The sequence below is a fragment of the Monocercomonoides exilis genome (genome assembly GCF_001643675.1).
Source record: "Monocercomonoides exilis strain PA203 chromosome Unknown scaffold60-472593, whole genome shotgun sequence".
Classification (NCBI taxonomy): domain Eukaryota; phylum Preaxostyla; order Oxymonadida; family Polymastigidae; genus Monocercomonoides; species Monocercomonoides exilis.
Genome location: NW_027150605.1, coordinates 271,280 through 297,659, shown reverse-complemented (window position 1 = coordinate 297,659; position 26,380 = coordinate 271,280). Strand labels below are relative to the sequence as shown.

Sequence of the window (26,380 nt, the reverse complement as noted above, 5' to 3'; positions counted from 1 at the left end):
AACTTAAACAGTCAGTGACTGTTCAAAAAGAATACATATCCAACACATCAGTTCCTGATACCAATTGTGTTAAAAAGTTATCGATAGAAAAAATATCTGATGAACTATTTAGGTTATCAGCTGATACTTCAAGATCATTAGAGTATATATCAATTTGAATTTCCAGCAAGTATGAACATCAGGCAGATAACTACTCAGAAATTAGACATGAAACTTCCTTATGCATTTGAAGAATCTGAAATTGAAAAAATCTTAACAACCATACGATCTTTGAATCCAAAAAGAGAAATAATTGCTTAGTAAATAACAATTTGACAAAATTTATTTTTCTGATAATACTTTTATACTTGTTTATAAAAAGTTGTCTTGTCAAAAATGATACCCGACAGGGATTCTTGCGAGATCAGAACTTCGTTATGACATCAATAATCGTTGCCTGTAATTCAGGTGACTATATTATATTATAAAAATATATATATTCATTTATTTTTCTTTCGATTTATTCAAGAATGTGTGAACAAGAGAGACATGATAACCTAATAGCCTGTTGTAAATGTGATTATATTATATTTGAAGATCCAATCCACCGACTTATATTCGAGAGATATCTTTAATGAACTTGACTTTTCCTAAACACGACACTGCTTGTTCTTCAATAATGATTTCAACATCGTTAACTCCTGACAATAATGCAATCATTATTGATAATTCATCAGCAGGAAGAATAATCATTTTACTGGGTTCAATGCAACTCTTGAGAACTTTTTTTGGAAAATTGATCACATTAATGAGCAACTCGAAATATTTATCTTTAAATCTGTTTTCGTCATCAGGATTAATAGTTATTGATTCTCGCATCGAATGCAATGGATAAGGATGTGTTGATGAAGAGGGCGCTGATGGTTCAAATGGAACAGAAGGATAAGCAGTGAAATTGTCGAACTAATCTGTTTGTGAAGGAAGTGCTTCAGGAATTGATTGTTCTTGCTCCTGCTGGTTTCTTCCTGTGTTCCTCGTAGGAAGCAGCGAGTGCTCGCAGCTTCTGGAAGCTGCCTCCTTTGTTGAATCAGTGTTTCCTGCAGCCACATTTACGTTTATTGTATTAGACATCGATGGAGTTGAAGTATTTGTTGATTTGGTTAAATTTGCTGATACAGAAATTGGAATAGGCATACTATTTTCATTGGAATTAAAAAGATTTCTTTCATTAATATTTTCTTCATTATTACTCTTAGTGTTATGATTAGTGGTTTGAGTGTCTGAATCTGATGAGAACAGTTCACTGCACACAGAGCTACGCAAAAATTCCACTTTCAATTGTTTAATGGATCTTTTTGGAGGGACTTTCACAAGTGTTTTTAACATTATCTTTAAAAACAGTTAAAACGATTAATTTTAGTTTTTTAATATCATTGAAAATGCAAACATCAGATATTTATCAGAGACAGCTCAGACAGACAGGCACAAGAAATTTAGTGTTTGATTCAGCTTCAGAGATGCAAACTTGGATCGATGTGAACAAAGGAAATCTCGTAAAAGGACAATTAATACTTATAAAAGGAAATAACGTTCCTGATTACTGGTGGGATGGAACAGCGCAAAAGAAAAGTGAGTGTGATGTTAGTGATGTCAGTGTGGGTAGGCTTAACGAGTACTATAAAGCAGTTAAGATTGATAATATTGTTGAAACTTGCGAGAAGATTGAGAATAAAGGGCAAGCGAATGGATATGTTCCTCTTGACAATAACGGAAAAATTGCATCATCATATCTAACCATATCAGAAGACATGATAGATTTAACAGGAATTGAGTTGGAAGGATATGAAAAAACAACAAATAAAGATAAAGCAAATGGATATGCAGGATTGGATGAAAGTGGAAAGCTATCAGTTAATGTTCTTCCTGATGAATTATCAGAAAAAGCAGGAACAAGTTATCCGTTAATGGATGGTTCTGTTAATGCTGGAACATCAGATAAATATGCAAGAGAAGATCATATTCATCCAAGTGATTCTTCGAAAGCAAATGACGAAAGTGTGGTTCATTTAAGTGGAACAGAAACTATCACTGGAAGCAAAACATTTTCTAATGCAATAAAAACATCAGCAGTTCCAACTAATATTTATCACTTGGTAACGAAACAATACGTTGACAATAAAGTTGGAGCAGTCAGAATTCCAACTTCCGAAAAACTTTTCTTCACTGGCAATAGCTTGCTTAAGAATCCATTCAGATGCATTTATCGATATGGAGATATTGCCACTATGTATGTCAGAGGAGATATTGAAAGCCTCTCGGGCTATGACAAAACTGCTTGGATTCAAATTGGTAAATTCACAGCGCCCAATGCAAAAATTTTTTTGCTCCACCATACACAGATGGATCTCACTACGTATTCAGCATAACAGTTAGATGTGGTGATGGTTATGAAAATAATTGTACATGTTCTGTTCGAATCAAATATGATGGAGTATCTAACATAACTGTGGAAATTAAATCTCAACAAGTGGTGTATTACAATAAGGGAAGAATAGAGTTGAATATAACATATCCAGTTAGTATTCCATTTTATTAAGCAAAAATAAGAAGTTCAACTTATTTTTATCAATTCATAAATGAGTTCCTCATTAAAAACAATCAAAGCTAATATAGCTCTGATGTTTCTTTAGTAGAAACAGCAACAGCAGATGAAAAATGAATCATTAAAGAATATCAATAATGTGAAAGAAAGAATTAAAGAAACGAGTTTGCATGCGCCTGCCTTGCGGCCGGCGTGCACTCACGTCATCATCACATTTGTGCGAAATGTGTCTCTCAATTTGGTATAATTTGGAACAAAATTGAAAGAATTGAATTTTTCTAAATATTTTTAATGGAAATTTTTTGATCAAAAATCATATAAATGTTAATAGAAAATGTAATGCGTGCTTTGCATGCATTACATCATAAATATGTCAAAAATTGGGGATTTGTGCTGTCAAAACTCATTATCTGAAACATTAATCGAAAAATTTAAAAATGACATAAAGCTTTCAAAAAATAATAATACAAATCAACAAAAATATCAAAAGTTTGCATTTTTTTGAACCATATGAAACAAACAAATATTGGTTATTTTTTTCTGTGAAATTTAACATTTGAAAGTTGGTTTTGCAAAAAAATCAAACATATTCTATATGAAGAAGAAAAAAATATTATTGCGAAAAAATAAAAATTTTTCGCACATTTTTTCAAATTGTAATTTTTGGAAGATGAATTGCAAAAAATATAGCATTTTACATTAGAACAATTGCTTAACACGTAAATATGTGAGTTGCAGCTTTTTTATTATTCATTAAAAAAATTAAAAAATTTTCAAATAAACTTTTCAAGTCTTAACAAGATGATAAAGAACATAGAAATTGGAGATTTTATTTAATTTTAAACAGTCAAATTTATTTAATATTTGATTATAATTAACATTTCATACTCAAAATTGATGAATTTCAAAAAGTTGAAAAAAAATAAAAAATTGATCAAATCATCCCATGATAATGTGAATTATATCAATGAAAACATCACAAGTATTTTATTTATCAATTAAGATTTTTTAATGAAAATTGCTTGTATGTTTCATGTTTTTAATTGCAATATGTTGCTTTGACGCACTTTTTGATAATCATAAAGCGCATTTTACACATTAATTTCTCAGCTGGATGAAGAGATTTCCCAAAGGTGAGTGCTTGAGATCACATTTTGGAAATTAAATAGCATAAAGTGAATGTATGTATCTTTCATTCAATATTATATTTTTTCAATATTAACTTCATTTTCAACAGAATTGGCTGTTACAATCTGCTTTTCTAATAACTGAATCGATTTTCATTCAAATATTCGAATTTGAAGTCAATTTGTGGTTTTTCATAGAATTTCTTCATGATAAATGAAAGATGAGAACAATTTAATTGAATTTCTTTTTTTGATGTTATGTCAATGTTGTTTTTCGAATTTCATAAAATCTTTTAATAATTATTTTATATTTTGTGATTTGATGAAAAAATTCACATAATTACAATAGAAAACAGTTAATAAACAAAAGATCCTCTTTTTTTCAATTTTTCCATAATATTATAGTAAAGTTAAACTTGTGAAAAATTTGAACCTGTGTTGTCAAGAATTGTTCTTCATCGTTAGTAAATGTTTTTCGAAGAATTGGGAAATTGAATGATCCACTATCCGATAAAATACTTAACAGTAATTAGGACTATTTTGAAATAGTGACTTTCTTGATTATTAGTCAAAGTTATTCTTATTATAACATGAATTTGATATCATCCACAAAACAAATAATTCAATGTTTCTCTTTCCGAATGAAATCAAAACTTTTTAATCAGAAAATGAATGAAAAAAGTCATGGATCAAAAAGAAAAAAAAGAAATGTGGAAATTTGATTGTGGAAAAAATTGCTATTTATAATATAAACAATGAAATTATTTATTATGCATCAAATAAAATTTTATAACACAAACCGTCAAAAAGTCTGATTTCGGAAATACGTTGATGAAAACAGTTGGTTATTGAATTAATTCTTTATATACGATGTTTACAATCTTGTTTTGTTGATATTCTCTTTTATGAGGGAGTGCAATGTTTAAATTTTTGCTTCAACTGCATCGGCTCATGGCAACATACAGTTGACCATGAGAATAAACTGGGTTTGGAAGATACAACCCAACGTGTGAAAAAGATTGCCCTTGCGCTTTGTTAATGGTCATAGCGAAAGAAACACGAACCGGGATCTGCAGGCGTTTGAGACAAAATGGCAGCGTCCTGTCTCTGGCTGTTGTAAGTATTGGAGCAAGAATTACAGAAGAATTTTTATTAAACAAATTCGAAATTGGATTGCATCAAATACACTGCTTCCCCAGCTGCTCCACTATTAGCCTAGTTCCGTTGCAAAGGCCATTAGCGAGGTCCAAATTTCTGAGTGGAATAACAATTGCTCCAACCTTTAAATGAAGCTGGTGCGGTGGCAATCCAGAAGGAGTCGGTGAATTAAGATATTCAATTCAAAATGATGTGTAATCGTCATTGGGATCTTCAAACTCTGCTGAATCTGCACTGGTGTAAGTTCTTGATTCTGAATTAATAAGATCTTGAATTTGACTATTCACTTCAAATGTGTCATCGTTTTTTGTGCATAATATACAACGATTTTTCATCATTTTTATTTCTTCCATGTCGTTGAATTTGTTTCCGAACACACTTTGAATTAGTTGATCCTCATTTATTCTCCACCGTGAAGCATCAATTTTTTTGTTTTTATCCATGATCGATTAATCACCATCATCAACTTTTCTGAGAAAGCTTGCAAATGCTGTATCTGCTCCTGTCCGCATGTTTGTTGATAGGGAATGGACCTGAAACGAACTCCATGGATCAGAACTCTTGAAACTTAAAGAAGTCATTTCTTATCTTCCTCCTCCCTTCACAACAGGTGGAAGTTGCCAAAAATCTCCTTTCAAAACCATCAAAACTCCTCCAAAAAAATCCTTGTTCTCATGCAGATCTTGATGAAGAGTATTGATAGCAGTTAATGCATATATCTGTACCATTAGTGCCTCATCCCAAATAACACATTTCACTTTTCTTAATGATCGGGCTTCTTCTGAATTCAGTTCCATTAGAGAAATTGCATTATGTTCCTCAATGGGCACAGGAAGACGAAAAAGAGAGTGAACAGTTTTCCCTTTTGGAAGCAAAGTTGCAGCGATCCCTGTCCAAGCAACACATTGACATGTGACTGAATGTGCAGACAAATAATGGAAAATCACATTATATAGAAAAGTTTTTCCGCTTCCACCAGGTCCATCCAAAAAATGACAATTGCAAACTGTTGAACCTCGGGATGAACTCAGAATGCTTTCTTTGATACTCTCAAATGCCTCCTTTTGTTTTTCATTTAGCAACTGAATATTTCTTGAAGCTAATAACATGTGATCATCTTGTGATAAATCATCAATGCATTTAATGGGTATAGGTCCGGGAGGGGCAGATATCAGATCTTCAAGATTTTTGTTTTCGGAACGAAATAAAAAGTAAATGGTGCAAAATATTTTGCTTCTGCCATTTTCATTGAAAAATTATGCACTTTTCATTGACTTTTTATTTCAAAGAACACAACAAAAAATGGACCCATTTTTTGACATTCGTGAAATGTTGGAAAACTTTATGTTTATATTTCAATGATGCCTGTTAATGAATCTGAATTTCAAATTTTTTTTGAAATCTGAGTATGTTAAATAAAGTTATAAGTGAAGCAATTTTTTTGTGCTTTGTGCATAAAAAGCTTGAAAGTCCGTATTTTTTTCCATATATCGTAGAAAGCTTTCGAATAAGCGGAATTTTCCTCATCTCCTTTCATCAGATAATCTTCGGACATATTCTTTTTGTATTTCTTCCACAACTCCTCTGGATTCACAACATTGTTGAACAGAAGAATTTGTGCGAATACTTTTCGGAGTTGATTTGGCGATCCAACTGAGGCAACTTCTTCCAAACATTGGTCCCAGTTAAAATCTTCTGACAACAAACCTCTGGATGCTGCTGCTTCCTTGAAAGTGTTATGAATGTCGTTGTCGAATGTTTTCAGATACTCATAAGATGTTGGACCTTTAACATTTAAAAGAAGCAGATGAAGATAATATCTTTCTTGATCTCTTGGACCGACTGTGAACAACCTTGTGACGATTTTTAATTTGCAGCTTCGATTTTTCCAGGAATAAATCTTTTTGTCGTAAATGAATTTGCTTCCAACCTCTGAATATGTCAAAGATCTTGAATCATGGGGATCATCTGAAATGTTCTCTTCAAATTTCTTTTGACTCTCAGCATTCAATTTAAAGAATGCAGTCAGAGTTGTGTCTCTATGTTGTGCATTTTCCATGGCTTCATATTCTTTTCCCGAACGAAAGAAAACAAACTGCTTGTCAGGGAGATGAACAGCCAAACGAACTACAGTGTGTGACATTCTTTGCATCGAATATTCGAACAACCTCCAACATGCTTCTGGGGATCCGACATATCTCATATCTATATAGTTTCTGATTTCGTCTATTTTTTTTTTTCACTTTTTTCTTTTTCATTGTCTGTCTTAACAATATTAGAGATCATTGAAGATGAATTCGATGCGGATGCGGATGCGGATGCGGATGAGGAAATGATTGTTATTGGTCCATCCGAACATAAAGCAATTTCTTTGTTCAAAATTTTCATGGAAGCTCTATCTGGCCTTTTATACACATATTTGTAAAGATATTTTACACTGAAAACTGAGGAACATATTTCAACGTTGATATGTGCATTGAACTTTCGAAGCAGGTAGGGATTGTGCGTAACAATCCATCGATTGTCAATTTCTTTTTTGTTTAATATGACCACTTCACCTTTTCTTCTTCTGTATTTAATAAAACCTTGTCTATCCTTGGTTGTTTCTTCACAAAATTGTTTCGGAAAGCGCTTTTGACACTTTCCATCAGTCATGCATTGGGCATTTGGTTTATCTAACCCACATGGTCCATGAACCATATGCCTTAATACTATTTCTCTCAAATTATTATTTGATCCATCTTCACTGAGAGGGGGAATTTCTGCACATATGCATTTATCAATGTCCTCTGATGTTCTTGGTTTGTTTTGATCATGCAAAGTGAGAAGCAAATGGCAATGCGGTAGTCCCCTTTTCTGAAACTCAGTTTTTTATACATATGTTTTGAGTGAACCGAATGGTATTCCCTTCTTTATGTCTCTCATTAATTCATCGAGTTTGAGTTTGAATACTCTTGCAATTAGATCTAACCTATCCGCTTGATGAATGTGCGGCGAAGCGATGTTCTCGATTATTTCAGGCCATTTTGGATTGCACGTGAAAGTCAGAAAGATATCTGGCTTTCCGTATTTTGATACAATGCTCATGGCGTCCATATAGCATTGTTTTGACCATCGGGGACTTCCAACAAAGGAGGAAGGAAGTATTATTCTTCTTCCCAACAATATTTTTTGATTCAAAGAAAATGAGGAAGAGGATAAAGAGGAAGAGGATGAAAGAGTATCAACATCGAAATCATTGTTATTGAACGCCTCATTCAGTTGATTATAATAACCTCCGAACATTTGCTGTTGATGTGTTTGATAGTATAAAGTCTTCATTCCTTCTATTCGACAGAAGGAATCAACGATATATTGTTGAAATAGTTTCCCTCCAAGATGAATTGGAGACCGTGAATTTCTGATTGCAATAACGTTGAGTACATGTGTTCTAATATTTGATCTGGATCTTCTTTTTTTTTTTGTTTTGTGTGATCTTTTTTTTTTCATTTCACTTTCATAATCTGAATTCGATTTGTTATTGTCACTTTGTTTCTCATCTGAAAATCCAACTTCATCAACATTTGATGAAAATTATTCTTTTTTTTAACTTTCTCATTTTTGTCATCTTCGTTAACTTCTCCGTTTGGAAAGAACAAAGGATGAATAAATGGATCACACAAAGGATCGTTCATGGAAATAGTTGACAACTTGTCTTCTTTAGCATATATGGTTAATCGCTGCACAGGAGGCAGTCCATCGTTTCTGACGAATATTGCAGCAACTTCGTTCGATTGCTGAGCAGCAAACTCTATCCCAAGGTTTCTGCCTTCTGGATCAAAAGTGAGGCAAACTTTTTTCATTTTTCTTCCCATTTCCATTGCCTTTTTCCGATCCTTTGAGTTAACATCATTCATCATTTTATAGCTTTTTGCAAAGGGATTAGAATTTCGGAACCATTGAAATAGAGAAGAAAATAGATTAAAATAAACTCGCTTATTATGTGTGTTTCTTTTGAATTTTTCAGTTGCTTCTTCTGTGTCAAGAATATAAACTTGACCAAATTTTGGATCATCATAACTTAATGACTTCATAGGATAGGCTCTTCTCTTCGTTTCTCCTTTAATTGTGAATTGCATGGAGAAATAATCTGGTGTTTCTGCATTAAAAGAACCGCAAGCAAGCAAACAGTTAATTTTTCTGATGTTTTCAAAAAAATTGTCACTTTCTGGATGCTCATGATTAAAAAGAGTACGGAGAATATCTGGAAAGTGATCGATATCGATTAGAGGTTTGTGTAATCCACTACAACAGTCATTAAAATAATTTATTCCATTTCTCTTTCTTTGAATTTCAGATTTGAAATGCAGTGCTCCACATATAGTACATTTAAATTCCATTGGACCCAAATAAAATAAGATGTCAGAATAATTGTTTTGTTTTCTCCTGCACGAAATGGACACTTCATGAATTTCATGTTTTTCAAAAAGCTTTTCGTTTAGTAAATTATTATTTGTAATTAACATATTTTTTAGATGAATTTTGACTTTTTCCATCGCTTGAAATGAAGAACATGCTTGTTTGTTTTCATCTTCACAATACAAAGATGATAAACTTTCACTTGAATTTTCATCTTCATCGAAATTTGTTTCATCGTTATCATCGTCATAAATGGTAATTTTTGCTTTGTTTTTAACAACTTTCAATTGTGTTTTGGATCTTTAATAATTAGCAATAAAATATGAAATATGGGTGATTTTTTTTGACTTCATAAAAAATGATCAAAAATTGAAAAAAGAAATTCTATTGTGGTATTTATTGATCAAATAGTTTTTTTTTGTTCTGATAACAAGAATTGATTTTTCATGAGTATTTAGCATGTATTGATAAAACATTTATAAGATTTATATATTTAAACAAAAATCCATACCTTTTTTTTTAATTTTGGCGAAAAAGGATATTTTGATCAAGTTTTTTTTAATAAGTGGAGAAAATATATAAATCGAACTTCAAAAAAAAGTTAAAAATTAATAATTGGAAAAACTTAACATTGAAAAGAGAAAGATCATAAAGAAGAACAGAAAAGATGATAAGAAAACAAAAATATTGGAATCAATCAAACAATAATAGTTATTTTTCTCATTTTCCCCTCACTTTTGTGTAGCAGATAAATCTCCGTTTTTTTAATTTGATTCAGAAGCTTCATCAAACGTTGAATGAAATGGTGAAAAATTAGAAAAGCTGAGTTCAATGGCTTGCTCCCCCTCATCGAACAGAATAAAGTCGTTGCAAATGGTGGAAGTAATGTCGATGCCTATGGCAGACCCCAACAGACCCCATGTGTCACCATCGAGTATGCCCTCACTGGCTTCATTTCCCTCCTCCAAGATGCCTCCCTCACCCTCCTCACCTCAATATTTGTTCCTTCTCAAACACTAACTTTCGAAGTGGTTGACACAAAAATCACTTTGGCAATGATGAATTTTTTCAGGTTCTCATATAAATTCTTTCATTTTCCATATCATAGAAAAATTCATAAGCAATCATAGCTTTTTCAATTGGAGTATATATCATCACTAATTTTTTCAAAATCCTTAACGCCAGCTCAAAAAAAAAATATTTCTTCGTCATTACCTCATCTAATTTTTCTTCTCCATCAACTACAAATTAAGCTCATGAAAAAAGATTCATTGCTGTCGTATCTTCAAAAAGAATATATTCATATGTATCAGACAATTTTCTTCTAATTATATTTTCTTCACCTTTCCGCTTTTAACTTGTTCATGTCCAATTGGAGCAAGGATCTCATCTTATTTCTCTTCAGATATGCCTTTTCCTCTCGATTCCTTTTCTTCCTCATTTCACTTTCCGCGATTCGATGTTGCTCCGTTGTTATGAAATCAATCGGAGGCTATTTCGGAAATAATTCACCCTAAAAATCCTATCTTGTCCTGTTCTTTATGTTTTTGGTGAATTCTTTCAGCTTCCAAATTAAAAAAGTCAGATTCAATCTTCTTCCTTTAATGAATGTCTTCTGATCGGTTACTCTGGATCGAAATTACCCATCTCATTGCCGTGTTAGGTTGGTTGAAATTCTATTTCAGAATAAATAATTATCTGTGCTTCTGAATAGGAATGAAAGACGAGGCCTAATGATGAATTTGACGAAAGCTGAACGAAAGAGAAGGAGACGAAGATTGAGCAGATAGTGAAAGTGGAGAAAGTGAACCAGGAGCAGCAGGATTAGCAGAAGATGGATGTACAGCTTGAGAAAAGAGGGAAGGAGGTAAAGATGTTCTGAAAGAACGAGAAGACTGTTGTTGGGCGTTCATAAACAAGGGAGAACTGACAAGTGAAAAAGTTCAGTGAGAAAGAGGATAAAGAACACTTTTTGTATTTGCGTCAAATTCTGCAGTTGAATTAAAAGGCGCAACCAAATTGAGTGCAGAATATTTCCTCATCAAATCCATCGCCATCGAATTCTGCTACGCGAAGAAAGATTCCAATTTTGAAAACGACAGCGCATCTCTTCTCCCAGGTACACTGCTCCTTCTACAGGTTCTTATCCATTTCTCCTTCTGAAACAGTTGCGGTTATCTTTTCCCTTCTCCTTTCCTTCCCTTTCTGTGTGTCACTTATGCTTCCTCTTTGCAGTTCCGCACGTCTTTGCTTAAGAACGATCTTCAGCGCACTCATCAGATCCAGTCTTGTTCTCGTCTGCCTCGCGTCGACTGCTGCACACACAGGCAATTTTCGCATCTTCCACACAAATTGCCTGTTTTTTTCGCTTTTAATACGCACATAGCGGCAAGGCACATCCAGTTCATTGCCCAAATCTTCTAAGTCAGAATTGGCTAAATCATTCAGCATGCAGTCCAATTTCCGCTCTCTTGTCAAAATTGGCGTTTGACTTTCTTTCGCCTCTTGCTGCGCCTAGCTGGCCATTTTGTTCTCCTTCTGGTTGTTCGGCGTGCCTGTCTCAAGGTGTGGTTGTAGTATTCCTGGGATGCTGTTAAACAAATTCTTGTCTTTTTCTTCTTTCTCCATTTTCCTGCTCTCCCGCTCATCTTTCTCATTCATCTTTCCTCTATATCTCCTTCGGTTTCATCAGCCGAAGCAGTTTTTATCTCTGTTTGTGTCTCATCTTTCTTCTCCTGTCTTCATGGCTGAAGATGGAGCTGTTGTAAAGGCATTCACTTTCTTCTTTCTTTTTTGTTTTCTTCAGAGAATTTCTTCTAATCAATGATATATTCTCGTTTTCTTCTGCTTTTGCTTAATATTCATTTTCATTGTAGCTATTATCCCTATCACTTGCATGCTTTAATTCCTTCCTCAACTTATCAGTAATTTTGTTCTTCTCTCCTCTCTCCTCTCGTTCCTTGCTTCTCTCTCTCTTTCCTTCGCTCTCTCTCTTTCTCTCTTCCTCTTCTCCAAATTCTCTGCATTCTGCTCCACCATCCGAAACTCTGCAAACAGCGGCAGCGCCTCAAACGCATCTCGTGAAAGAACAAAATTTAGTCTTTTCATTCTTCTTCCGAACTGCTGCCTCATCCACCTCATCTGCTGCTCAACGCCTGTCAGAAATTTGTTTCTAGAAAAGGGCAGCAACAAAGAAGAATAAGAAGAAGAAGAGAAGGAAGAAGAGAAGGAAGAAGAGAAAGAAGAAGAAGAAGAAGAGGTTGAAGTTTGTGACTTTGTGATGGAAGAGGTGGGGGAATTGAATGAAGAAGTGGCTGAAATGGCAGGTGCAATGGAGGAATAAGCAGAAGAATGGATTCTGAATGAAATTGGCTCTGATTGGTAGACAGAAGAAGAGGAAGAAGAAGAAGATGATGATGATGATGAAGGAGAGGGAGAAGGAGATGGCTGACAAAGAGAAATAAGAGATTCATTGGGTAATGAGAAGGAGATGTTCCTGTTCCTGTGCAAATGCCAGCAATCGAATGAGTGAAAAGGTTTGCGTTGAATTTTGATTGCTTTTTCTCTGTCTTTGTCTTCCAGGCACATAAGATGGATTCAGATCGCATCTGACTGAAAAACAGACAATTCTCTGCTCGAAATGAGGCTGTTTGCAAGCGAACCGAATCTTCTTCGCAGAATGCCATCGCCATTGTTCAGTAATTGCTCAAAGAGAAAGTTGTCAATAAGATTGGTTGCAAAGCCAGGAAAATCAAATGTGTTGATTGTGTTGGAAGATGAGGAGTTTTCGAGTGTCAATGGATTGACTCCACGTTCATCGACTGCCTCGTCTGTATCAAGAAGCTCCACCCAATCGCCTAATAGTTTTAAATCATGAAATTTCTCTCTTTTCTCTTTCTCTTTCTCTCTCTCTTTCAGTTTCTCCTTCCACTTCTCCTTCTCTCTCTCCCTCATTGCTGTTTTTCGTGTTATTCATCTCACTCCATTTCCTCTTTTTCCTTTTCTATCTTTCCAATTATTCCCATTCTCAAATATTCCAGTGAAAATAGCCAGCTTCCTCTGCTCTTTGTTCGACATCTACTTGTTTTTCTGCCCCTATCTCAGTCTGTTCTGCCTCAATTGAAGTTTTCTTGTGCGAATGTTTGAAAATTCGTTGTCTTCATCAAAGAAAGGCGGAGGAAAAGGAGAAAGATCAGGAGAAGTTGACTGAGAAAGAAGCTGTTGAGTGAGAAAAGAATGAGGAAGAGAAGGGATGTGAGAGAGAGAAGAGAGAGAAGAGAGAGAAGGGAAAGATGGAGAAAGAGAAGAGAATTGAAGAGCCAATGAAGAAGGAACAAGGGAAGATCTGTTGGTTGAGAGGAGGAGGTGAATGAAAGGTGTATGAAATGAAAGAGAAGGATAAGGAGGATGAAAATGATGAGGAAGAGAAAGAGAAAACAGAAGAAGATACTGTATGATATGATGTTTAAATATTTGATTATGAAGAAGAAGAAGATGATGAATGAATATCATGAAATGATTAATTGTTGGATATAAAGAAGATGAGTGTCAATTTTCATCAACGGAGATATTCATTGAAATTCTCGTCTTCAGGTTATTGTCTTCTTCTGCAGGGAGAAACATCTGAATCCTTTTCACTTTCAGCTCAATCATCCCCCCTCTCCAACAAAAAAGTGAAATATTGAGCGATCTCTTTTTCATTCCATTTCTTTCGATTTTTCACTTCCCCTTTTTTCACAAAAAATCATCTTTCCTCGAAACTAATTCTTTGCCAAAGCCCAATGCTGGGAATCTTCGAAATATCTTGAATTTCATCTGTCTGTCTTTATTTTTTCCCCCAAACTTTTCTTTTTCTTCTTCAAAGCCATCCAATCCTTCGTTCTTTTAGCATTCTTAAAACAAAATAATAATCACTTCAAAAAAACAACAACAACAAACCTTCCAAACTTTTTTATTGGCAATATCTATATTTTATTCAGTTGGTATCTGTTTTCCTCCAATAAAAATTCATTATTCCTTCCTTTTTCGAATGTTTCATCATCTGATTCCCCAACCGTATTTTCCATCAGTTGTTTCTCCATCAAGTGCATCGATTTCTTGCTCTTCTGAAAAATGTGAAATTTATGCATTTTGCTCAATTCCACCCTCATCATTGAAAAATATCCTGTTTTTCCGTCTGAAAATATAACTCCAATTCCCTTCCCAATCCCTTAACCCTGTGCACTTTTCGTATGAATTCGCTCTCCCAACTCGATGGTCAGCCTGCACAATGAGATATCCCGCTTTCATTCGTTTTCATTCTTTTTGACCTGCTGCCCCTAAAACAACACAAAAAACATCAACAGGCTAATATTCATATATGGAAAAATAAATAAATATAGAACTTCCTTCTCTGCCTTTTTATTAGCAATTATTCTTTTCCTCATCAATCATACAAATATTTTCACTTAAAACAAAGAAAGAACACGTGTTGATTTCCTAGAAGAAAGATTTGTTTTAAAGCATGTGTTTTCCTCATAAGTTAACAAAAAAACAAACCTCGATACAACGTCAATGTGGAGAAAAATTGTTGAAAGAACATTTTGAAATAAAGTTATGGAATTTTTTTCTAATTGAAAAGAGTGCAAAACACACATTTTTTTAATCATTTTTAATGAATATTGTTGTTTTAATAGTTATGAAATGTATGAACGCAAATAGAAAATACACATTTTCTCGTTCTTAAAAGAACAAAAAAGAAAAAATTTTCACAGATTTTTGATCTGAAAATTTGAGATACATTTTTCGAAAAAGAGGTCACACCTTGGCACCCCTTTTTTTGATATATTTCACACACCTTCATAACAACAAATCGATTCGTGCAAAAAAAATGCCACCCAAGGTGTGACCCTCGTGGGATACCTTAAAAATATTTTTTCCTATTGATCATATCCATATTTTTTTGTGTTTGAAAATTATTATTTTAAATGTTTATTATTTGGAGAATAACAAAATATATTTGATATTTGTATTTGTAATTTACACACTTAATTTAGTGAGATTCATGAATTTTTTTTTTATTTTTTATTTTTTTTTTGTAAAAAACAAATTGAAATTAAGAATTATCTCTCATCGATATTATTTTAACTTGTTTTTTTTTTAAAAAATTACAATTATAAATTCATTTGTTTTATAATTTTGAACATTAATGTTGTGTATTATTGTTGATTAAAATTTTTTCGTTATCAAACCAGTTCACTTTGCACAATGTTGGATATGTTTCAAAATAAATGAATTGATTCTTTGAAACAACAACAAACAAACAAAAAAACTGAAACACTTGAAAAACAAAAAAAAAAAAAAAAAACAAATATAAACAATTTCAAAAAACTTTTTGCAACATCAAACGATATACAAAATAAACAATATTAACATCTTGTTCATTCTAGCAAACACTAACTAATTCATTTTCAATTTCATTCTCTCGAAATTCTCACTCATCATTATCAAATTACCAAATATTCTGAACAATGAAAGGAAAAAGAAAAGGTTGCACCAAAACAGCTGATTCATGGAATCAATGGCAATACCAAACAAAAAAGATTGCAAATACTTCAAGTTCAAAAACTAACTTGTCTATTTTCCCTCTGTTTTCCATCCACTCACCCCTTTCTGATATTTCTCTCTCTTTGACTCAAAAAGATCAAATCCAACAAAGAAAAAAGACAGACACAATGATAAAACAACATTTCACACTCTCAACAACTCTCCCTTCCAAAAACCTCACTCAAAGATCAATGAATTCCCTCACACCTCTCTACATTAATGAATCTTGATAAATACAAATATAAGCGGGAAAATAACCAATTTAATTATTGGGACAATATAGGGACAAAAAGCACAAGAAAACAATCGGATTCTAACTATTGTGCACCTGGGAGGCTGTTCGTTGTATCCAGGTCCGGATAAAGCAGCCCGAAGGCTGCAATATCTGAAACGAACAGTCATGTCCAGCACCATTCCGATAGGGTGCTAGCTAAGCATGCACAACAACTAGTTTCTTAATAGGGGACACCATTAATACAATTTTGAGATTCATTCAAAGATGAAGAGTCAAGAAGAAGATCAAATCTTCTTGAAAGAAGATCTTGAGAAGATTGAGAAAGAAGAGAAGAGTTAGATGATGTGATATCAGAGTGAAATGACTTCCTTGTTCGTTGCACTTTTTCTTTCATTGTCGAAGATTCGAGGGCAACCAGAGAGCGTTGAGGAAGATATCCAACAGCAGATGCGCAGACAAGTGAGCCCTTGCGCTCAAAATACAAGTAGTCCTTTGTGTGAGGGATTGACAGCGATGGCCATGAAATTTGCTGAGATGGTACGTACTCTTCAAAGTACCTCTCATGAACAGATTCATTGACAGATGATGTTGATAGAGAAGAATTAGTTGAGGATGATTCAAAAATGTCTTGTTGTGATGTCGAAGAAGCAGATGTCGATGTGTTCATGTTGTTTTCGAAGAAGTCGATCAAGTCATGAATTGTGGTGATGTGTTCAGTCGAAAGATTGTTGTTGATTGTGTTCACAAGTGCACCAAATTCACTATCACATATATTTTTTCCATGATGCTCAGCGAAGAAGTTGAGTTGAGAATTTTTCTTTTTTTAGGAGTTTCGATTGTTTGGAGAGGATGAAGTGAAGAAGGAAGCGATTTCGGTTGTGTGGACCAGAATCGCAGAAGAACTTAAAAGTGTGAGTGTCTGAGAAGAAGTGTCTTTTGATCACAGATTCCAGACACTCAATAACAAATCTGTGATCATTTGAGAGGCAGTCAGAGAAGAAGTTGAAAGTTCTTTTAATTAGTTGATTGTTTATTTTTTGAAGGGAGATGATTGTGAATTGAGAAACCTGTTGATAATTAAAGAATTCTTGTTGAAGTTGGTTCTTTCGGATTGGCAGTTTCCACTTCTCTTTGAAGTCGAAGACGAAGACTGCTTCTCCCTCTTTGAGATTGTTAACAGTTGATTGATAATGTTTTCGTTGCATTTCTGCAACAAGTCGATGTTGTCGAAGAAGTTTGAGTGTTTGAAACTCTGCAGAAGAAAGTCCATTTTTGTTTTGAGATGATATCAATTTGTTTTCCAAATAGTCCAACTTCTCACACATGCCACAGAGATCTGTGCGCCTTTTAGCTTTAGAGAAGTTGGTGGTGAGTTTGTAGAAATGGGAAAGAGAAACTTTAATATTTGTTTCTTCTGAAAACTCTTTCCACAATTTAGTCTTGGGCTTGAAGATCACTCTTTTCTCGTTGGGAGAAAAGATGCCCGTTTTCTTTCTTCTTTCTTTAAGTTTTTCCAATCCATAGTTAGTTGTTATTGATGATGACAGTTGTGGAATGGAAGAAGTTTGATGTAGTGGTGTGATAAACGATGATGATGATGATGATGATGATGATGAAGTTGCTGTTGTTGTTGTCGAAGTTAGTGCTGCTGTTGTTGTTGATATGTGATTTAAATTGTTCAAATTTGATGTTTCTGAAGAAGAAGAACCACCAAATTGAATTGATGAAAAAGTTGGTTTGGCTTTTTCTTTGATATAGAATGAAAGTGACGGAGTGAAACCTTGAGCATAAAGATCCTTCCATGCCTTTGTCCAATTTTCGATGTTCAATTCTGTCACATCAGCGTCGTTACAGATATTCCATATGCAGTTGTTAACGCTCTTTCTTTTGATCACAGCGATGTAATGTCCATTCTGTAGATCCAAACGCTTGAAAAGAATTTGCCCAACGAGATGATATATGATGATTTCCTTATTGTTCTTTTGCGTATGTTGAACGTTTTCTGTTGAAAACCCTTTGATAAACGATCGCTGGTGAACACGATCAGTTTCAATCAGAAGAGTTCGTGAAGGAGCAGAGCTAGCAGAGTCAGTGCATTCGTGACAGAGGGCCAGCACCTCTGGAAATGCAGCCATTTCCTCCCATCGAGCAGCACAGCATTTCTCTTTGCACTCGTTGCAATAAACGGTGTTCTTTCCAATTAAAACTTCAGTTGCAAAAAGAGATGATAGGCCGTTGTGAGGAGAAGAAGAATTGATTACGACACTGTTGAAAACTTCGTTGAAACGTGATGTAATTTTTTGGCATTTTTGGCATTTAAAATGAGTGATTAAAACAGGGTTGAATGTGTCCTTATTTATCAACTCATTTTTTTGAAGAAGTTGATGAAGATTTTCGAATGCTTCTATCACATTCTGTTGCTGCCTGCAGCCATAGTTGCAATATTCTTCCCATTTGTTGATTAGCGATGAGACCCACGAACGAACTTCAATTCCATCTTTGGATAGTTGATTGCATACACTTTAAACACGAGAAGATATGCTCTTTGTTGTTGATGGTTTTCTGTTTAAAGATGGTTTTTGTGACATTACAGAAGAGAAGCATTGAAGAAGAGAAGCAAAATAGCAAGTGTCACCCAAATTCGGTAATCCTTTTGCTATTTGTGATAATTTATTTGTAGAATTTTTTGAATTTGAAAAAGATTGAGTATGAGAATGATTTTTAATTGAATTTTTTTAACATTCTTTTTTGAAAAATTATTTAGTGAATATTTTTGTGGAAATATTTCATTATTTGAAGATTGAATGTTTTGTTGTTGAATTGTTGAAGTGTCATTCTTTTTTGTAAATGAAGAAAAGAGATTATGAAATGATTGATGTGGAATTAATGTGTGTGAAGTGGCATATTCAACTAATTGATCACTCACCCACACATTATCGTTGCGAAAAGAAGTTGAAGATTTTTCGAGTGGTGAAGTATCTTCAGTTGCTTTTTGTTGATTTTTGGAAGAAGAGGAAGAAGAGGAAGATGAGGAAGATGAGGAAGTGGATGACGATTGTTTTGTTTTGAAGAATTTGTGAATTGGAATGGGTGAAGGAGACAAGTCACGTTTTTGATGTGATTTATTAGTTTTTCTTTTTGTTGAACACCTTTCTCTCATTATTGGAGTACTGATTGGGGCTTCAACAGCTTGAGACGGAGAAGAATTTGTTGAAAAAGAATTTTTTTCTGAAATGGAATTTGAATTTTTATTGAGTTGAGATGATGTTGAAGAAGAAGAAGATTGTTTTTTATTTGTAGAAGAATTTTCTGTAATAATTTCTTCATCCCAAGCTGCTTCGTCAATAAATCTGGCGTAATCTGGTTCAGCTCGCTGCTTTTTCTTTGCTGATTGAAGAGAAGTTGAGGCTTCAGTGGAATGGGCTAACATCCAGTTGTTGCCCTTTTCCCAGTCCTGTTCGTTTAATCCTTAGAAAACAATGAAAATAAATAAAAAAAAATATTTGATAAAAACAAACCACTTTTGCAAGACGGGAGATGTGGTTTTTGAGGCTGGACAATAAATCCTTGGTTCTTCTTTAAAGTTTGTTTTGCATAAATGTATTTGCCTTCTGTGACATCATATCCATAGTCTTGTAAATCGGATAATGATGTGTTTCGAGACAGCGCCCGTAGCATTGTTGTCTGAGTGTGCAACGGAGCGTTGTTGTACACCACAGACAGGTCTACCAGTAGCTTTGTGTGATATTCTGTTTTAAAAAAAAATAAATAATTAACAAATCAAAAAGAAAAAAATAACAGAGAGTGAAAATAATATTTTCAACACAATTCAAAAAAATATAAAACCAAACCATTCAAAGACTTCAGTAAATCATCAATTACTGAAGATGATTGCCTATAGTTGTAAAACAGATAGACAAGCAATGCATCCACGTCATCTCCACCGATGCGTTCAATTTCTTTCCAAAGAATTTTCGATCGTGAATTAAGAGTTGATTGAGGTTTCGAAAAAGACATTTTTGCGAATAATTTAATTTATAATGGAATTTTTTATGTGAAAAAAAAACCTTTTTATTCCTTAGTCATCCTCCATTTTTTAAAATTATTTATTCACTTTCTCCAATAATAATTTTGTCAAAAGACATTCAGTAATCCAAAAAGCTCACAAATAAAGTCACAAAATTAAAAGAAAATAACTTCAAAAAAGTTGATAATTCACAAAATATTATAATTATTCCTTCTTTTTTTCAATAAAAATTGTGTTGTTTGATTCCAAAATGAAAGATTATTTTTCAAGAAAAAAAATTAACGAGAGATGAACACTTTGAAAAACTTTTTGATATTTTTCATTTTCATTCAAAGGAAAAAATTGAAGATATCTGTTTGGATGACTAATAAAAATATTTTTGATAACAGATATAAATATTTTTTTTTCACAAATACAACCTTGAAGAAATGATATGTTTTTTCGATTTATTTGTTCAAAATCAAATGTGGAATTTTTTTATTTGCACAATAATGATGAAACATTTTTTGTTCAATTTTTCAACTTTTGGAAACCTACTCAAGATAATTTATTCTTTTCTTTTTATGTTGATTCAATCAAGTGAATTATAATAATTCATTTTCAAAACATTCACGAATTAATGTCAAAATTTAAAATTTCTTTCAACAAAAGTGGACGAACAACTAAATATCTCACAAATAAATGTCAGAATGTTAAAATTTTTGTGCAAACAATGAATGAAAAATAATCTTTTCAAAATATAATATTCACATAATTGAATAAAATAAAAAAATTTTGGATATGATCAATAGGAAAAAATATTTTTAAGGTATCCCACGAGGGTCACACCTTGGGTGGCATTTTTTTTGCACGAATCGATTTGTTGTTATGAAGGTGTGTGAAATATATCAAAAAAAGGGGTGCCAAGGTGTGACCTCTTTTTCGAAAAATGTATCTCAAATTTTCAGATCAAAAATCTGTGAAAATTTTTTCTTTTTTGTTCTTTTAAGAACGAGAAAATGTGTATTTTCTATTTGCGTTCATACATTTCATAACTATTAAAACAACAATATTCATTAAAAATGATTAAAAAAATGTGTGTTTTGCACTCTTTTCAATTAGAAAAAAATTCCATAACTTTATTTCAAAATGTTCTTTCAACAATTTTTCTCCACATTGACGTTGTATCGAGGTTTGTTTTTTTGTTAACTTATGAGGAAAACACATGCTTTAAAACAAATCTTTCTTCTAGGAAATCAACACGTGTTCTTTCTTTGTTTTAAGTGAAAATATTTGTATGATTGATGAGGAAAAGAATAATTGCTAATAAAAAGGCAGAGAAGGAAGTTCTATATTTATTTATTTTTCCATATATGAATATTAGCCTGTTGATGTTTTTTGTGTTGTTTTAGGGGCAGCAGGTCAAAAAGAATGAAAACGAATGAAAGCGGGATATCTCATTGTGCAGGCTGACCATCGAGTTGGGAGAGCGAATTCATACGAAAAGTGCACAGGGTTAAGGGATTGGGAAGGGAATTGGAGTTATATTTTCAGACGGAAAAACAGGATATTTTTCAATGATGAGGGTGGAATTGAGCAAAATGCATAAATTTCACATTTTTCAGAAGAGCAAGAAATCGATGCACTTGATGGAGAAACAACTGATGGAAAATACGGTTGGGGAATCAGATGATGAAACATTCGAAAAAGGAAGGAATAATGAATTTTTATTGGAGGAAAACAGATACCAACTGAATAAAATATAGATATTGCCAATAAAAAAGTTTGGAAGGTTTGTTGTTGTTGTTTTTTTGAAGTGATTATTATTTTGTTTTAAGAATGCTAAAAGAACGAAGGATTGGATGGCTTTGAAGAAGAAAAAGAAAAGTTTGGGGGAAAAAATAAAGACAGACAGATGAAATTCAAGATATTTCGAAGATTCCCAGCATTGGGCTTTGGCAAAGAATTAGTTTCGAGGAAAGATGATTTTTTGTGAAAAAAGGGGAAGTGAAAAATCGAAAGAAATGGAATGAAAAAGAGATCGCTCAATATTTCACTTTTTTGTTGGAGAGGGGGGATGATTGAGCTGAAAGTGAAAAGGATTCTGAGGTTTCTTTTCGGCTGAAGAAGACAAAATCCTGAAGAAGAGAATTTTGTTGAATTTCTTAGTTGATAATAATATGCATTCATCTTCAAAATTCTCGATCTTCAATAACCTCAAAAATGCACTTCTCCTTTTTCAACAAACGAGGCAAAACCACATCACATGCCTTCTCCTTCTTCCTTATCTTCCTCTTCCTCTTCCTCATCCTCTTCTTCTTCTTCCAAATCTACCACCGACTCTCGGTCAGAAGCGATGAGCGAGATGAAGACGGAACCGGAGATGAGCTTCGATTCGACTTCTCGTTTTTCCACTGAATGTTTCGTGAGCGGAGCTGTTGTTTGCGTGTTTGAGGGCAATGTGGCAGTGGGAAAGCACGGCATCTTTCAGAACAAGCAGCAGTGAAGAGAAATGGCAGGGAAACAGATGAGAAGAGCGAGAAAGAGAAAGAGAAGAAAAGAGGGAGATGGAAATGGAGAGGAAGAGGAGGAAGATAGAGGAAGATGAGATAAATATTAAGAGGAAGAAGGAGTAATGAGTGATTCAGAACACAAAAAGCGAAGATACGAAGAAATAGCAAAACGGAAGAGATTGAAAGATGAAAAGGACGAATTAAGCAAGCTGCAAAAAGAAGAATTAGACTGGAGCGAATATAACTATTTTCGAGAGTAGGTGATCAAAGACACTGTGGAAAATAGGCTTAATGATGAATGAGAACAAAATACCGAAAAGAAGGCAAAGTAAAAGGAACACAAACAGAATTCGTCACGAGCGCAGGACATAGATACAAGAAATCATCGGAATACACCATCATTATCTTTCTCTTCTTCTCCACAAATTTATTCTCACCATCGATTTGCTTTTTCAGGCTCCTTCTACGAAGCGAGCGAAGATGAAAAATACGACGAAAACGACGAAGCAAACGACTTTTCAGATGATTCAGATTGTCCTTAACATGTGCGGCGTCAGCAGAACGAGATGTTCGAATGGATTTTGGCTCAACCTGCATCTTCAGAACGAATCAAGTGCGACATTTACTGATAACGCAGCCAAGTGAATTTACAATAGGCAACTTTGTGGAATGTGCTTCGCAGATTGGATATGGTCCGTATGGAGAGGAAGAGGAAGAGACGGAGAAGAAGGAGATAGAGAGGAGGAAAATGAAGGAAAAACAGAAAAAGGACTGACTTATCGAACTCCAAAGGGAGCACCAGGGATGAGAACGAAGAAAGAGCAGAGAGCGCCTTTTATTCATAATGTTGACAACAAAAGATGTACTTCAGCATCATCATCACTCGCAAGTTTCGACGATCCTGACAAAAATTTTGTCTTTTCCTTCTTCTTCCTCTTCCTTCTCCTCCTCCTCCTCTTCTTCTTCCTCCTCCTCTTCTTCTTCCTCCTCCTCCTCCTCCTTCTTCTTCTTCTTCTTCATCCAGCCAAATAATCTCCACAGCTTGTTCTCCGCACACATATGTCACCAAAAATGACTGGGCGCATCTTCTCTCTTCATTCAGCAGTCATTCCAAACGATTCTATCACAGCATAAACATTTTTGGAAGAGCTGTTTCTTCGATAAGGAGAATACATCAACAATTGATGGAAGATGATTCTAAAGAAATGTTATCAGATGAAAGCAAAGAAGAAGATGAGAAAAAGGAGAAGATGAAGGATGAAAAAGGAATAGCTTCTTCTTTTGATAATTTTATTTCAAAAGTTAAATGCGATGGAGAAACGAATGGGATGAGTCAGCTTGGCAACTTGAGCGATAACAATAAACTTAATTCGGCGACTCAATCAGAAGAATTCAGCAACTTTCAGATAGTGCTCAGCAGGAAAGGCGGCTTTGCTCAGCCTCCAGAAATTCATTTTTTTATCTTCTGCTGTTCGCCGCTTCAACTCTGGAAGCATTCACAGGCACGGAATAAGCAGCAGCTTTCCCATTCTTCTTTTCTTTTGTTTATTTTTCTGCGTTTCCACTAGGTTTGCTTTGTACTTATTCTGTTTGTATTCATCCACACAGAAGAAGTGCTGGTTATCAGATTGGGAGTTCTGTTGAACCAGAGGCAAAAGGGAAAGATGAACCTTATTTATTAACAATCACGGGAATTCTGATTCATTTTGTTGAGTGAACAGTTCGAAAGAAACAGAAAGAGAAGTAAATGAAGAGGGAAAATGATGATTTAGAAGATAAAGGAGATCGAGGAGATGAGAAAGATAGTGGTGAATTGCAATCAAGGCAGATGAAAGTGGGGAAAAAAAGAAATTAAAAAACGGAAGTAACAAAGAACTTGAAAAAGTTAGAAAAGGAGACTTAGATGAAGAAAGAGTGAAAGAGAGAGTGAAGAAGAAGATACTGAGAAGGATGCCACAAGCATGCAAGCACCAAAATCGTTCAAAAAAGCGCTGAATGAATGGACTAATTCATATCAATCTGAACAATTTGAAGGAGCGGCTGCTGAAAGAACTGAGCACCAAGAATTTGCATCTTCTTTTATATCATCTTCCTTCTAATCTTCATCACTGCCAGTTGATTGTGATGCAACTGAATGTTGCTATGTCCAAATATCTCGCTCTTTTGCAACCTCTTCTACGGATGTGGAGAAAGAAGCTGCAACTGAAACGTGTTCAAATGCAACTTCGATCACTTTCATTACAAACCCTCCTTTGACTGCCACCAATTTTCTTCGTCATCGTGTTCTTCGTCGTCCTCCTCCTCTTCCTCCTCTTCTGTTTCTTCTTCTTCATAATCTTTATAATCTTCTTCTTCTTCCTCTTCTTTTTCTTCTTTTTCTTTTTCTTCTCATTCTTCTCTCGCTTCTTCCTCTTCTTTTTCATGCACTTAAACATCATATCACATTGCTTTATCATTGTCAGCACATATTTCATTTGATTGGATTTCTTCTTTTTTTTTCTTCATCTTTATATGGGATGATTACAGAAAGAAAGAAGAAGGGTATTTCTGAAGAAAAAAAAAACAGTTGAAAATGAGAAGAAGATTGACGAGATGATGAAGAGAATGAAGATTAAGAGAAAGAAGAGCATGTATTGGCAAAAAATGATGAATGGAAGTCGGATTGAAAATAATTAAGAGATTTGAAAAAATGTAAAAGTTAAATGGAAAGGGGGAGAAGTTGGAACAAAAGACGATAACGGACCAGAACAGGAAGCGACAACGAAGCAAGAAGAGTTTGTTGAATATCTGAATCATTTTGTATGATGCTTCTTTTTCATGAGTGCCTTGGAGAACAGCAACAAAGAGTGGGGGAGGGTGTTGAGAAGCAACGCAGAAGAGAGCATATCCGCTTTTGAGGAGTAACAAGGATGTATCAGGTGGCATACAGCGTCCTCCATTGAGTGAGGCGATGTTTAGAACACAGGAGTTGGAGCAGATAAGATTGCGGAGCGTAGAGGGGTAATTCAGAATGGAGAGGACGTCGTTGGTGAGTTGAAAGTGGCCAACAAACATGCTTCTACAGAGCTAGCCGAGAAAAATGATAGTAAAGATAAAGCGCATCAAAATAAAGGAGCTTTCTGATCGATTTGGATAAAAGAATGAAGGAATATTTCTTTAACAGCAATTACGAGATCAATAGCGATAAGATGTTCTACCGAGCTGTCGGAGCAATCATCTAACACAAGCTCGGACGAGGGAGCGTTGAAAGAGGAAAGGATGATGTGGAAGAGAAAAAATCAGTATGATGTGCGATCACGAAGAGCAGGTTTTGAGAAGTGAAGTGCTCCCTTGCAAGCACATAGCAGTTCAGAATTGAGGTAAAAGAACAGGCCAGCGAATGAAAAGAAGTTAGAGAGATACATCAAAGTATTATTCATCAAGGTTAAAGACAGAATAGCGTATGGACGATAAAGAGGAACGGAAGGAGATCCGGCTTTTATATGAGAGAAGCGCTGAGAAACTTAACAAAAACGGAATATATGTGGTGAAGTGAACAAGAACAAGGCTTCCAGTGACTGATTCGAATCGGACATTATAGATGGTGTATGTCTCGGCAAACGAATATCTGGTGGGCGCGGTAGAAGGTGATGAAATGGGAGGATATAGACATCTGGATCGGTGTCGAGGGAGGGAGAGCAGGAGTCGGAGCCGCAGAAAAGGTGTTTTTGGAGAGAGAGGGCTGGATGACGTTGATGGAAAAGAAGGACTCGTTGATTTGGTTGGGGATGTTGGGCA

General features: G+C 34.4%; 5 protein-coding genes across 5 annotated transcripts; 1 reads left to right on the top strand and 4 right to left on the bottom strand.

Moving 5' to 3' along the window:
- Window positions 1-942: 942 nt before the first annotated feature.
- Window positions 943-1,173, bottom strand: MONOS_13255 (uncharacterized protein; the record flags this gene model as incomplete). The annotated part of the gene is made up of 1 exon (XM_067865943.1): window positions 943-1,173. The coding sequence occupies one exon, from the start codon at window positions 1,171-1,173 to the stop codon at window positions 943-945; it is 231 nt and encodes a 76-aa protein (XP_067719662.1).
- Window positions 1,174-1,418: 245 nt separating this feature from the next.
- MONOS_13256 (uncharacterized protein) lies at window positions 1,419-2,405 on the top strand (the record flags this gene model as incomplete). The annotated part of the gene is made up of 1 exon (XM_067865944.1): window positions 1,419-2,405. The coding sequence occupies one exon, from the start codon at window positions 1,419-1,421 to the stop codon at window positions 2,403-2,405; it is 987 nt and encodes a 328-aa protein (XP_067719661.1).
- Window positions 2,406-11,397: 8,992 nt separating this feature from the next.
- MONOS_18284 (uncharacterized protein) lies at window positions 11,398-11,715 on the bottom strand (the record flags this gene model as incomplete). The annotated part of the gene is made up of 1 exon (XM_067871289.1): window positions 11,398-11,715. The coding sequence occupies one exon, from the start codon at window positions 11,713-11,715 to the stop codon at window positions 11,398-11,400; it is 318 nt and encodes a 105-aa protein (XP_067719660.1).
- Window positions 11,716-12,177: 462 nt separating this feature from the next.
- MONOS_14454 (uncharacterized protein) lies at window positions 12,178-13,218 on the bottom strand (the record flags this gene model as incomplete). Its single annotated transcript, XM_067867256.1, has 2 exons — window positions 12,178-12,766; window positions 12,890-13,218. The coding sequence occupies 2 exons, from the start codon at window positions 13,216-13,218 to the stop codon at window positions 12,178-12,180; spliced, it is 918 nt and encodes a 305-aa protein (XP_067719659.1).
- Window positions 13,219-18,671: 5,453 nt separating this feature from the next.
- On the bottom strand, window positions 18,672-20,101 carry MONOS_16635 (uncharacterized protein; the record flags this gene model as incomplete). Its single annotated transcript, XM_067869531.1, has 4 exons — window positions 18,672-18,740; window positions 19,017-19,552; window positions 19,603-19,833; window positions 19,936-20,101. 4 exons carry the CDS (start codon window positions 20,099-20,101, stop codon window positions 18,672-18,674), a joined length of 1,002 nt encoding a protein of 333 aa, XP_067719658.1.
- Window positions 20,102-26,380: the final 6,279 nt, after the last annotated feature.